Here is a 13,623-nt window from a genome sequence, read left to right on the forward strand (position 1 = left end):
ATTACTAACAATCCCTTTCCTCCCTCTAAATTGCATAAAAAAAAAAAAATAGTCCTCCATCCAAATTATTAATATCTATATATATCGTTATAAAAATTTCTAGCTGCTTTATAATATAAAATATATGGGGAAAGGGATTGTTAGTAATGCGGACTATCAATTTTATTGCGAGCAATATCCCCTGTCAGGTCGAACTCTACGTGGTTCTCCTTGGAAACCATCGTGCTCAATTCTAAACGTATTCATTGCGATGGGCCAACTGATCTGCTTTTTCATTTTCACTTATCAATCTTTATTAAAAAAAAAAAAATGCCCCGCCAGCGTACACCGTTGGCATAGACGAGGTTACCATTCCATTATTATCCATTAAAAAAATAAAATATATAAAATTTACGAAATTTTTCAAACAATTGTTCAATACCCCAAAGAGAATTTGTGAATAATACAAATTATCTATCAAAAAAATTTGATTTAAAATGAAGTACCACAAAATAAAGTAACTAAACTTACTTAATTTTATATTATAGTACATGTTTTTTATAAAAGTTGAAAATTTTGTATTCGATGTCGATATTTTAAATGGAGGCATGTATAGCTAATCGTACAAATATTATTTTTATTGTGTTATTACTTTGAAAAGGCATGTATGTATTTCCTTTTCCAGGTTTTGTGGATATAAGGCCACTGCCAACTCGTATAACGTAATAATTACTTGCTCTGTGTCTATGGTCGATCCTGTCAAATTATGAAATTGACAAATTACGATTTACTCTTTGAACGACCGGCATCTGTAATTTTTTTTCTTCTGTGTCGAAACATAGAAATTTATTTGTTTCTTCTTTGTTTAAATAACATAGACCGTAATTCATAAAAATCGTATTGTGTCCTTCGCGTAAATTTTTTTATTAAAACGATCGTCAAAGTGACTAATTATTACATATCTTGCGTGATTATTCCATTATGAGTGTTTTGATTAAAAATATTTATTATTTTTAATAATAATATATATAGATAAATAAATTAAAATTTAGTTAAGTAATAAAATCAACAAAATTTGTCATGTCTGAATTCTTAGACATTGATGGAAGCGTCTTAGAAGGGGTAATAAAAAATTTCTAATTTTAATTTTCATAAACAATTTGTTTTCAGGATTGCCCTTAATGGGATAGGAATGTGTCCACCGCCTGGTACAAAAAGTAGTTGGTCCTTCTCCATCCCAAATAGTTTACCTAATTCATTGGAATTGCTTAAGCAATTAGGGCACTAAGTAATAAACAAACTCACTTTCACATTTATAACATTAGTAAGGCTGATGATGATCTGTGTTTTGTCTGATGCCCATCCCAAGAGTGGAAATTTTAGCTGTAAACAAAGATATGTTAAAAAATATATACATAAGTACATACAATACATAGAAATAATGGAATTTGTGCTTCCTCAACATTTGCCAATCTTTTCATATATTCTCTTACAGAAGAGCCAAATTAAAGTTCTTCTTCAGCATATTGTCTATTTGGTCTAGGAGTCCCTATTGACATCCATTTATTAGTGCTCAATCATTGCTGCTTTTTTTTAATTCTTTCATCCATCCTCTCAAAATGGCCTATATGCGCTATAAATAAAGAGTCAGATCCACTGGAAAATATTCTTAAATATGGCAATGCTTAGCATAATCTTGTAATATCTTTCTATCAAAATAACAGTACATAAAGTACGTACCAAAGAGAGACTTTGTACAAAGGTCACTTGGATACCTCTGTCCTGTTCGTGTTTCAACCGTGAAGCAGTTGTGTTTGCATGGCTGTGTTTCGGTTTGAAGGGTGGGATATGGTGTGAATTTACTGGGTACAGAGGAATAACACTTGAGTCCTCAGGAATGGCAACGCATGGGGGGTATCGTGAGCGAAACAGTATACTCTGTTATGTCCATGCTACTGCTCATGTCTATAGGCGACAGTTACCACTTTCCATCAGGTGGGCCGTCAGCTTGTTTGCATAAATATACATATTAAAAGAGTTTTTTTTTTTTTTTGTATTGATCGTTTTCAAATTTAGTTATAAAAAAAAAGTATTATAAAATAGAATTATATCTTGTAGTGACTGTGGCTCTTTATATTGATATTAATAGGCTTAGTCCTTAACAATGGCAATGCATGAAGAGTGTTATGAGCGATACAGTATACTCTATTAAGTCCATGGTACTGTTCATGTCTGAAAGTGACTGTTGTCATGTTCCATCTGGTGGGTTATTAGCTTGTTTGCCATTTCAAATTGCATTAAATCTTTTATTAATTGCAGGGTGGTCAAATACTTCGCATATCGATCTCTCTGAGTGCACTGTTGTCTGTACCAGTACATGTATACAATATAAGAGCTGGCCGAAGGAAACCAGGCTTAGCGGCACAGCATTTAAAAGGTATAAACATTATCAGCACATGGTTGCTTAAATTTAGAACTATTAGAGAAAAAAAAAACGTGCATAAAAAACCTTAAAGAATCAGTGTTATGAGTCTTCTATAAGTAAAAATCAATTGCAGAATAGAAGAAAAAAAGGATGTTATTTTTATTGTGTGTGTGAGAAGTAACAGACAAATTGTGGGAAAGGGATTGTTAATAATGGAGTCTAATAGTGCCATAGCAATATATCTCTGTCCCATTCGTGTTTCAACCGTGAAGCAGTTGTGTTTGCATGGCTGTGTTTCGGTTTGAAGGGTGGGATATGGCGTGAATTTACTGGGTATAGAGAAATAACACCTGAGTCCTCAGGAATGGCAACGCATGGGGAGGTATCATGGGCGAAACAGTATACTCTGTTATATCCATGGTACTGCTCATGTCTATAGGCGACGGTTACCACTTTCTATCAGGTGGGCCGTCAGCTTGTCTGCCATTCTAAGTTGTATAAAAAAACCCTAACAGGTTGACGTATCATGCGCGCCAGTGTATATCATACATATATAATATTAGTAATTATTTATTTATTTATTTTATAAGTATAATATTTAATTAATAATTCTGTCAGACTTATTTGCTAATATTGTATATTACTATCAATATCATCATCATCATCATCATACCAATCGTTGTCTACTTCTGAACATAAACCTCCCCCATTTGATTATCAATCACTTCATAGTATAAAACAAAGTCGCTATCGCTGTCTGTCCGCTCCTATGTATGCTTAAATCTTTAAAACTACGCACCGGATTTTGAAGCGGTTTTTTTAAATAGATAGAGTGATTCAATAGGAAGGTTTATATGTATAATACGTACATAATATTGTAGAGAAACACTGATAAATTTAGAGGTTTCTAATGTGATGTCGTAAATAAACACATTAATTGGCACTTACATTGCAAACGCTGACTGAACTCCACGAGATAGATTAAAATAATGTATTATAATAATAATAATTTATCTTCTCGGAATAACATAGGCTATTTTATGTCTTTTTTGTAAAGAATATGTGCGAAGCCGGGGCAGGTTGCTAGTATAGCATAAAGAAACTTTATATTGTTTCAGGAATCCAGCTAGTGGGAGAGATGTGCCAGGCAAAATTGAAGGGTGTAACTATAGGATCTACGGAGATAGAGTTTTCACCAGGAAAGATTAAAGGAGGCCACTATATGGCTGATACACAAACTGCTGGGTAAATACATTATAATATGTGGGATTGATATTTTTCATAAGACAATTTTTTAAAAGAAAACTTTTTATTTATCGTCTTTACAAATATGCGTCTTTATAGCTCGTTTTCTAAATCGTAATCTCAAGGGTAAAACATACATCCCTCTCTCTCGCACACTGTCCCTCTCTTTCACTTGAAGATGTGATCGTGTATTCATTCAAAATTATAATTGCGTTACAATATATGTATTTCCTCAGGAATGGCAACGCATGGGGGGTATCATGGGCGAAACAGTATACTCTGTTATGTCTATGGTACTGCTCATGTCTATAGGCGACGGTTACCACTTTCCATCAGGTGGGGCGTCAGCTTGTTTGCCATTCTAAGTTGTATAATCGCCCGCGCTACCGGTATACATTGGCGGGACACCAGTGAGTTTGATGATAAGTGAGGATGAAGCAGGTTAGTTGGCCCATCAATAATTAACCATGATGGTTTCCAGGGAGAACTGCGAGGAGGTCGACCTGGTTATGTATATTGCTAGCAATAGGATTCTCAGTCTCCATTACTAACAATCCCCCCGCAGTACTGATATTACACAAGCCTACAGGAAATTTACAATAGATAAAGGAGAACAGCTGGTGTCTAGTACATTAGATTGTAAAGTAATTGCATTGTTTTGAGTTAATCCTTCATGGCATCTTATGGCTTCCATAATAGTTAATATGATTGTCACAGTTCCATCAGTCTTCTGCTGCAAGTGGCGTTACCCTGCGCCCTGATGGCAGACGGACCCGTGACCCTGGACCTTCGCGGCGGTACCAACGCAGACATGGCGCCGCAGATCGACTATATGGATATGGTCTTTAGACCACTACTGCAGAAATTCGGTGGAGATTTTTCTTTAAAAATACATAAGAGAGGGTAAGTTTCTTATATTCATTTTTTTTTCTTTTTATTTTTTATATTTGGATATTTATATTAAATTTTTACTTCTGTATATTTAGTACAAGCTTTTTAAGACCCTCTTTTGCTTGCCTATTATTCGAAATTACAGCCAATTTAATATGTTCCTGGTAATTATATTTATTTTTTGCTTAAATAGCCTGCAACCATATAAAATATGCTGTGATGATTTCTCTAAAGGTCATTCCTCGTATCAAGAGATTAGGGGGGGTATCATGGGCGAAACAGTATACTCTGTTATGTCCCTGGTACTGCTCATGTCTATAGGCGACGGTTACCACTTTCCATCAGGTGGGCCGTCGGCTTGTCTGCCATTCTGAGTTGTATAAAAAAAAAGAGAAAGGAGATGATGGTTGATGAGTTGGAGAATAGATTAAAATATAACCAATGCCTACCCCGTAAAGTTTATCATAAAAATAAATATTTATAGTATAAATTCAATACAGCACCTATTTTCATTTCAACTGTCTCCATGGAGGAGATTATAAAATGTTCCATTCCTCTGTGGGGCTATTCATCAGTTACGTGTTATGCTATGTCGCAGGTATTATCCGAAGGGCGGTGGTCACGTGACCGTGGACGTGACGCCCATCAAGCGGCTGAACAGCATCACGTTACTGGACCCAGGCACCCTCACCAATGTAGAGGGGATCAGCTACGTGGCTGGTGTGCTGCCTCTAAAGGTAACTCTACTGTCTCTGGTCATGGTAATTGAATGATTATAATAATGATTTTTAAATTATGTACATAAATATTTATTTTTGTTGTTTAGTTTTCTGTTTAGCACTGTTACTGTCCGCTCACTACTTCCTATGCCACTGTGTTAGGTTGACTGGAAGGAAGCTCTTTAAGAGATAAGTTCGCTTTTGTTTACTTTGTTACTATTGAAGTTCGCGGTACGGTTTTTTTTATACAACTTTGAATGGCAAACAAGCTGACGGCCCACCTGATGGAAAGTGGTAACCGTCGCCTATAGACATGAGCAGTACCATGCACATAACAGAGTATACTGTTTCGCCCATGATACCCCCCATGCGTTGCCATTCCTGAGGACTCAGGTGTTATTCCTCTGTACTCAGTAAATTCACGCTATATCCCACCCTTCAAACCGAAACACAGTCATGCAAACACAACTGCTTCACGGTTGAAACACGAATGCGACAGAGGTACCCAAGCAATCGACTTTTGTACAAAGTCTCCCTAATTTGCTAGCGTTTCTCGTCTGGTATTTATGCAGGTCTCGTCTGGTATATATGTATGTGTACATGGCGGACTTAATGCTAAAAGCATTCTCTCTCAGTCAACCATAGGGAAGTGTCAGGATACTCGAATGCGGTACTAGTAATTATTGATATACATACATACTAAAATTATATATATAAACGAATAAATATATATAAATAACAAATATACTTACATATATATATATAAACATACATACATACATATCTGTCACGCCTGTCTCCCATTAGGGTAGACAGAAACAATGGAACGCCAAATGCTTCGTTTCAAACAAACCTCTTTCGCTTCCTCCACATTCATCAATCTTTCATACACGCTCGCCGGTTACGGGTACTTTTAATTTGGCCCTTCTCCAGCACGTCGCCTATTTGCTCGACATACGTCCGTCTAGGGCGGCCCCTACCGACATCTCCATTCATTCTTGCTCGATAAATCTCTTAAATATATAAAATATACTACATATATTATACACGAAATTGAAAATAATATAAAGCACTTACACTATGTGTTCTATAGTCATACAATTTTACAGATGGCATACGAAATGTGCGATGGTGTGAAGCAACAACTGCAGTCTGAATGTGAGGAGCTGAACATCCAGTGCTATAAGGAGGACAGGAATGTTGCGCCGGACAACTGTAGCGGTATTGTGTGAGTATAATGTTGGCATTACGATGACTGAAACACGCGATTAAGTCAAGACTACAGCAATACCATCATGGCCGTAGTTGGAGGAGGGGCATTGAGGGACAATGCCCTACCTTAAAATGAAAGGTCCGAAGAAAATTAGATTCGTTGTTTCGAAGTTACTTAATTATGACTTCTGCCCTGCCAAAAAGTTCTTTTGCCCTACCTTAAGCTTGAGTCTAGCTGAGCCCATGAATACTGTACATATATTAATGTTTGTTGCCCAATCATACTTGACAAGATTTCATTTATATATGCTGTACCATCATTATCCCCGATAGATTGGGGGGAAAGGGATTGTTAGTAATGGAGACTAAGACTCCCATTGCTAGCAATATACCCAACCAAGTCGACCTCTTCGCGGTTCCACCTGGAAACTATCATGGTTAATTCCTAATGAATTCATCATGATGGGCTAACTGGCCTGTTTTCATTCTCATCTATCACCCTTCATTGGTACTCCGCCAGCGTATCCCGTTAGCGCAGGTGGGGTTACCATTCCATTTTCCACCATAAAAAAATAACCCCATAGATTGGGTATCTACGGGAAAGGAAGGGTTGGCCCATTCTATGCCGGGACTATACGCTTATAGATTAAACGTATCTTAGAGAGATTCGTTAATATTAATATTATTCAGAATTTAATTCAACCGGATCGTAAACGCCTCAGTCTCATTCCTCGCATTTCTCGCTATCCGTCTACAGAATATTAACTAATGAATTATACTCGTGGCATACACAGCGTGTCGTGTTCGCTGAGCGGTCCTGGAGGCGCCAGTGGCAGGTGTACGGTCGGCGGCAGCGCCCTCGGGCGGCGAGGGACGGCGCCGCGGGACGTCGGCCGCCAGCTCGGCCGCCAGCTCGCCGCCAGCCTGCACGGCCGCGCCTGCCTCGACCGCTACTCGCAGGTGGGTACAGGGGCAGCCCGCGGGACGGGCGGCGGCGTGTGGTACAACGGGGGCAGGCCGTGAGATGGACGACGGGTTTTTTTTTTCTTTTTTTTTTTAATAGGCGGTAATGGAATGGTAACCCCACCCGCACTATCGGTATACACCGGCGGGGCAGCAGTGAAGGATGATAGGTGAGGATGAAGTAGGTCAGTTAGCCCATCGTGACGAATTCGACAAAAATTGTTCCCGATGGTTTCCAGGGAAAAACCACGTGGAGGTCGACCTAATAGGGCATATTGCTAGCAATAGGGCTGTCAAACTGCATTGCTAACAATCCTTTTCCCCCCTACCCGCGGGATGGGTAGCGGCGTGAGGTACATCGGGAGCAGGCCGTAGCATATGTGTACAGTGCGTACTGTAAAAATATTTGAATATTCATTGGGATGAAATTTGATAGACAAATGGAATATATCCTAGACTATCATTTAAGATATTGTTGGTGCCATCTATTGAGCAAAATGGATAAAACGTCACCGGAGCGAAGTGCGACATCGACGGTGTGGTACTGCGGTGACAGGCAAGTGCTTCACTCACTCGCTCTCTGTAATTAGCAGACGAATCATCCTAATAAATATCATATAATAAATTCATATTTCACAAAAGTAACAATAAACGAGTTATCGAAGAGTTCCTGCACCCATAAACTTTTATACACACAAAAGGGAAAGGCGCAAACAGATATCTCTTATCCTAGTTAACGCCGGCACTATTTATTTGTTCACAGGACCAAGTAATTTTGTACATGGCGTTGGCGCATGGAAAATCTGCTGTGAAAACTGAAGAGTTGACGTTACATACCAAAACGGCTATACACGTTGCTGAACTAGTTGCTAAGGTAACTTCCATTTTTTATATTGTTCGAAGTGATGCCCACAGCCACCCTTTATTATCGCATCGCTCGCCATCAATAGGAATTCCACCTTTACACGCTAAAACCCAAATGGTCGTGTACAGTACGGGTTCAAAGAAGTTTCGTGTCACGATGGCTCAGGCTGTGGAATGAGCTCCTTGCCTTAGGTTTTCCTTAGAAAGTATAAGATGGAGCTCTTCAAAAAGAATGTATTAAGGTTTCTTCAGGGTCGGCAACATGCACCTGACACCGCTAGTGTCGGGGACTACCAGTCCCATTGCTAGCAGTATACCCTGTCAGGCCGACCTTCACGTGGTCCCTCCTGGAAACTATCGTGCTGAATTCCAGATATATTCATCACGATGGGCTAACTGACCTGTCTTTTCATCCTCACCTATCATCCCTCACTGGTGCCCCGCCAGTGTATACCGTTAGCGCAGGCGGGGTTACCATTCCATTATCATCCATTAAAAAAAAAGACACCGCTAGTGTTGCAGGCGTCCACAGGCTATAGTGACCGTTAATCATCATAGGGGCTGTAAGCCTGTTTGCTACCTTCGTGGTATAAAAAAAAAAAAACCTTTATCGCCGCACTAACGTCATCTGTCGTCACCCTAATGTGATTTTGCTTTATTTTTTCAGACAAAGTTCAATGTCCAGTCGAGTGATGACCACCACGTGATAGAGTGTGTAGGCCTAGGCTATACCAATAGGAACTTACCTGCGGAGTAAATTGAGTACAACAAATCCAAGCATTTCGTCTAGTCAACCTAACGAGTATGTACCGTGTTTAAACCCTCCATATCACCTATCTTATCAATAAATTACTAATAGGTTAAAAAAATTACTCGAAAAGCATTTAGTGAGCCATATGGAGACGTTACCAGAGGGAGACTTTGTACAAAAGTCGATTGCATGCATTGCCATTCCTGAGGACTCAGGTGAAACACAGCCATGCAAACACAACTGCTTCACGGTTGAAACACGAATTGGACAGAGGTACCGAAGCAATCGACTTTTGTACAAAGTCTCCCTCTGAAATATATTTATTTTTTCAACCTATTATTAATGTAAGGTTCCCAAATGCAGAATTACACATTAAAAATATATTGAAATATACTTAATCAGTGTCTATATATCAATACTTACTGTACTGTATGTGCTGTCGATGATTCGAGTAAATACGATAAAATACGGATAATAAGAAAAATACGGTAAATAGTGTTTCTTTTTTTTTCTAATGGGTGAAAATGGTATGGTAGCCCCGCCTGCGCTAACGGGATACGCTGGCGGAGCACCAGTGAAGGGTGATCGATGAGAATGAAAACAGGCCAGTTAGCCCATCATGATGAATTCATCAGGAATTAACATGATAGTTTCCAGGGGGAACCGTGAGGAGGTGGACCTGGTTGGGTATATTGCTAGCAATGGGATTTTCAGTCTCCATTACTAACAATCCCTTGAACCCCCGGTAAATAGAGTTTACAGTATGATATCGAAATTAACAACATATTTTTAAGAGAGAGAGCTCTATCAGTGTAATATTTTATCTCAAGTGGCAATAGGTTAAAAAAAAAACAAAAATATGTACTCTCCCATACTACCTTCTTATCTGTCCGCTGCTGAACATAGGTTTCCTCCATTAACTCTAATAACGCGTTCCTTATGGCGGTCTATGGGAGAGACCTATCTAACAAAAGGGGTCAAGACCGTTGTCTTGGATCACCTGAGCCGCCATGCTGGTATGGTGGACTCAAAATATTTTCTCAATTTTTAACTAAGTTTTTTGGGCATAAATGGCGTTTGTAGACCCATGGACCCATAAATATTTTGATTTCATCCCGTATTTTATTGTTAGACACTAGACAATGTCTTATGTCCAGTCCAGGACAAGCAGACTGTATCCGAGTAAAAAAAAAAAGTTTTATGTTTTTAAATATTTGTATGCAGATATTTTGTTACCTGATTATGATATAATATGGTCAGGATAGAACTGGAGTCTTGAGTATTGTTTAACAGTCTCAAGTCCAACAATTCTCGGTTTAAATCTAATTTTTTTTAGAGGTTCGGTCCCGATATTGATGTATTTGCCAAGCAATCGTAAAATGGGCGTTTTCTTAATTTCCGGTATTTAATGTACGGTATTGTACGATTTTATCGTTGCGATATAATAGGAGAGTTAAATTTGCCATTATCATTGGCGTATGCAGGATTATTTTTCAAAAAGGCGGGTGTATCCCTTAAAATGGACGAATGTGTATTCCCAGACATGTTTTTGCTCATAAGCTCCACTCTTGATCCTGGGGTGGGCACCAGACAATTCTGGGGTGGGCAATGCCAACCCCCTTAAATATGTTGATATTCACAGAAATTCAGTATCGTATAGTAATATCGAAACTAGACGTGGGTTATAACAGGACAAACATAATATTTGTTATAACTGCTACCCAATAATAACAGGTTTTTTAAATCTATTTATTATATATATATATATATATATATATATATATATATATATATATATATATATTGTGGGCGATATTATGGACTGTATATTGATGTATATGATGTAATCAAACAATGGGTTTAAAAGGAAAATAACTATAATAAAGAAAACTACGAAAGATAGACTACGACAGCTAAGAGCAAAAGTGACAATTGGTGGAAACAAGTGTATAAAAATACAATAAAAATAAAAACCTTTAAAAATAACTAAGGAGTTCGCAACACATATATATATAAATATAAAGTTAAAAGAAATAAAAAAAAACAAATTCTTCCGCGTTTTAAATATATATTTATCTGTTACTTGGATACATTACCAATACTCTGTTACTTGGATATGTTACCAATACTCACTGCAACGTGAAATTGATTTGCATTAATGTCTGCTATTCTACATCTAAATCTAAATAGAAATAATAAAATCGTACGATATCGTGCCGTATGGTAAATAATAAAAACGCCCAATAAATAATAAATTATTATTATTTTTTTATATGTATGTCTAAGGATTAATATTAAAGACTAATAAAAAGGTTGTGATGTTTGATTACTAGAGTAAAACTCGAGAGTGGATGATATCTGCGCATACAGATGGCTATAATTTAATGTATGCGCCTAAAATAATCTACCACCATACGTGTTTCAGCCGCCAAGCGGCTGTGCTTGTGTGGCCGAGGGTCGGCTTAGGGACTACTCACACTTATTCAGCTCTATTCAACGTTTGTCCATAGAAAACGATTTTGTATGGAGACGTGTACGCATCCATTCAGCTTTCCGCGTCATGAAACAATGAGGATAAATGTGTATTTATCATGCGAATGCTATAGAGAGCGTTCAGCGCTGTTCCGCCGCGTTCAGCGCTGTTCCGCCGCATTCAGCGTCGAAAGGAGCTGAATAAGTGTGAGTAGTCCCTTAGAGTGAGAATTGATAGTAAAATTACAAGGTACAGAGTACACAGGCCTAGTAAATTAGTTTTGAATGTTCTCACCCGAGGAGTTACAGTGTATTCTGTGATGGCCATGGTATGATAGTTCATATCTATAAGCGATAGGCACTATTTTCCATCACGTGGGCTTATGTGTTTGTGTGAAATTTTAAGTCGGATAAATATGTTTATTGAGACTGAAATTGATTGGAATGGAAGGCTGCTATAAAATTATTATTTATAGATAACTTTATACAAGTAAAATAGTTGGCATGTGGCAAGTGGAAAAATAAATAATTTGTTTTTTTTTTTTATTTCCATAGAGTCGCAATTTACGATTGTCGTTTACTTTTCTTTATAAAAATATTCTTCAGTTATATACGAAAAATTAAAAAAAAAAAAATCACAAACTATAAAAGTAGAATTATTTAATTTTCCACCTTTGTTACGAATAGATTAAAAATATATATATATATATATATATATATATATATATATATATATATATATATATATATATATATATATATATATATATAATCATCGTTGTTAGTGTCGTTTATTAAATATTGTCAAGTACATCCTGTCTCCTCCATTGCATTTAAATATAATAGAAATAAGATTTATTCAAATAATTTTAAGCACTTAAATAATCAGACTGTCAGAGCTTATATCTACATACCAATAGAATATATTCACTCGATATTAAAATGTGGTAAAAATAAAACAAATGTGGTTTTCTTTCCAATTTTATTATTTACCTTTTTATAAAACCATCTAGGTACTTACATATCTGTACATAGCTCATACAATGCTATATTGATTATTTTTATTGATGAAGATGGAGTGGTATACCCGTGTATACCAATATGGTCAGGAACCACAGACTTAGTATACCATATTACGTACTAAATAGTCTGAGTCAGGAACTTAAGATTTATACAGTCATATTTATTTTACTTGACATCACTATCTTCACGTCGAGTTTTATAGAGGGTATAATCAGAGATAACGTGCCAACGAAATATCTCCTAAAATGGAGGATTATAAAAGTTCATAATCTCTGTTGTTTTCACTTAGATTACAGTTATTTTGTACTTCACGTTAGATTTTCCATACTTAATCGACCACGTGACTGTCGCAATTTGTATGGAAGGCTTAAAATTTATTATTTTAATGACCTTACCTTGATAATGTACAAATGTCGATTGCTTGGGTACCTCTGTCCCATTCGTGTTTCAACCGTGAAGCAGTTGTGTTTGCATGGCTGTGTTTCGGTTTGAAGGGTGGGATATAGCGTGAATTTACAGGGTACAGAGGAATAACACCTGAGTCCTAAGGAATGGAAACACATGGGGGGTATCATAGGCGAAACAGTATGTGTGTGTACTGTTATATCCATGGTACTGCTCATGTCTATAGGCGACGGTTACCACTCACAACGGTTCCATCAGGTGGGCCGTCAGCTTGTTTGCCATTGTAAGTTGTATTAAAAAATATGTAGTAAATAAGCTGTATTCAATATGTGAGTAATGATACCTTAATAATAATAAAATTAAGGTCTAACCGAAGGATGTTCGCTGAAAATCAGCGTTGTAGCTCCTTGGACGCAGTATAACGTAGATGGGGGACCTTCACCACCATAACCATTCATATATGTTATTTAACTCTGTATGTAGCTTTTTTGTAAATATAACGTTTGCTGTATAAGCTATTATTTCATATTTTAACGATTTCCCTATAGGAAATTTATTAATATTCATGGGCATCATATACAATAACATATTGGATTTAAAAAAAAAAAGTATAAAAGTACATAATTGAATGAAACTATTTTACTAAAGTATTGAGGGCTCTTTTACAATAGCGC

At 37.1% G+C, this 13,623-nt stretch overlaps 1 protein-coding gene across 1 annotated transcript; it reads left to right on the forward strand.

Annotated features, from left to right (window-relative positions):
• Positions 1 to 772: 772 nt before the first annotated feature.
• On the forward strand, positions 773 to 12,105 carry LOC113522001 (RNA 3'-terminal phosphate cyclase). The gene is made up of 9 exons (XM_031910017.2): positions 773 to 1,101; positions 2,299 to 2,416; positions 3,523 to 3,649; positions 4,367 to 4,552; positions 5,139 to 5,277; positions 6,369 to 6,487; positions 7,266 to 7,431; positions 8,198 to 8,308; positions 8,966 to 12,105. The coding sequence occupies exons 1-9, from the start codon at positions 1,060 to 1,062 to the stop codon at positions 9,053 to 9,055; spliced, it is 1,098 nt and encodes a 365-aa protein (XP_031765877.1). The 5' UTR covers positions 773 to 1,059; the 3' UTR covers positions 9,056 to 12,105.
• The last annotated feature ends 1,518 nt before the right edge of the window (positions 12,106 to 13,623 follow it).

The sequence above is a fragment of the Galleria mellonella genome, unplaced genomic scaffold (genome assembly GCF_026898425.1).
Source record: "Galleria mellonella isolate WM207_F2 unplaced genomic scaffold, CSIRO_AGI_GalMel_v1 utg63, whole genome shotgun sequence".
In the NCBI taxonomy this organism is placed as follows: Eukaryota; Metazoa; Arthropoda; class Insecta; order Lepidoptera; family Pyralidae; genus Galleria; species Galleria mellonella.

Bases quoted from the DNA above. Each gene is read 5' to 3' on its own strand.
- LOC113522001 (XM_031910017.2), top strand. From the start codon at position 1,060: ATGTCTGAATTCTTAGACATTGATGGAAGCGTCTTAGAAGGG. The intron at 4,553-5,138 runs GTAAGTTTCTTA...GCTATGTCGCAG, and splicing joins TTAAAAATACATAAGAGAGG to GTATTATCCGAAGGGCGGTG. The intron at 5,278-6,368 runs GTAACTCTACTG...ACAATTTTACAG, and splicing joins CTGGTGTGCTGCCTCTAAAG to ATGGCATACGAAATGTGCGA.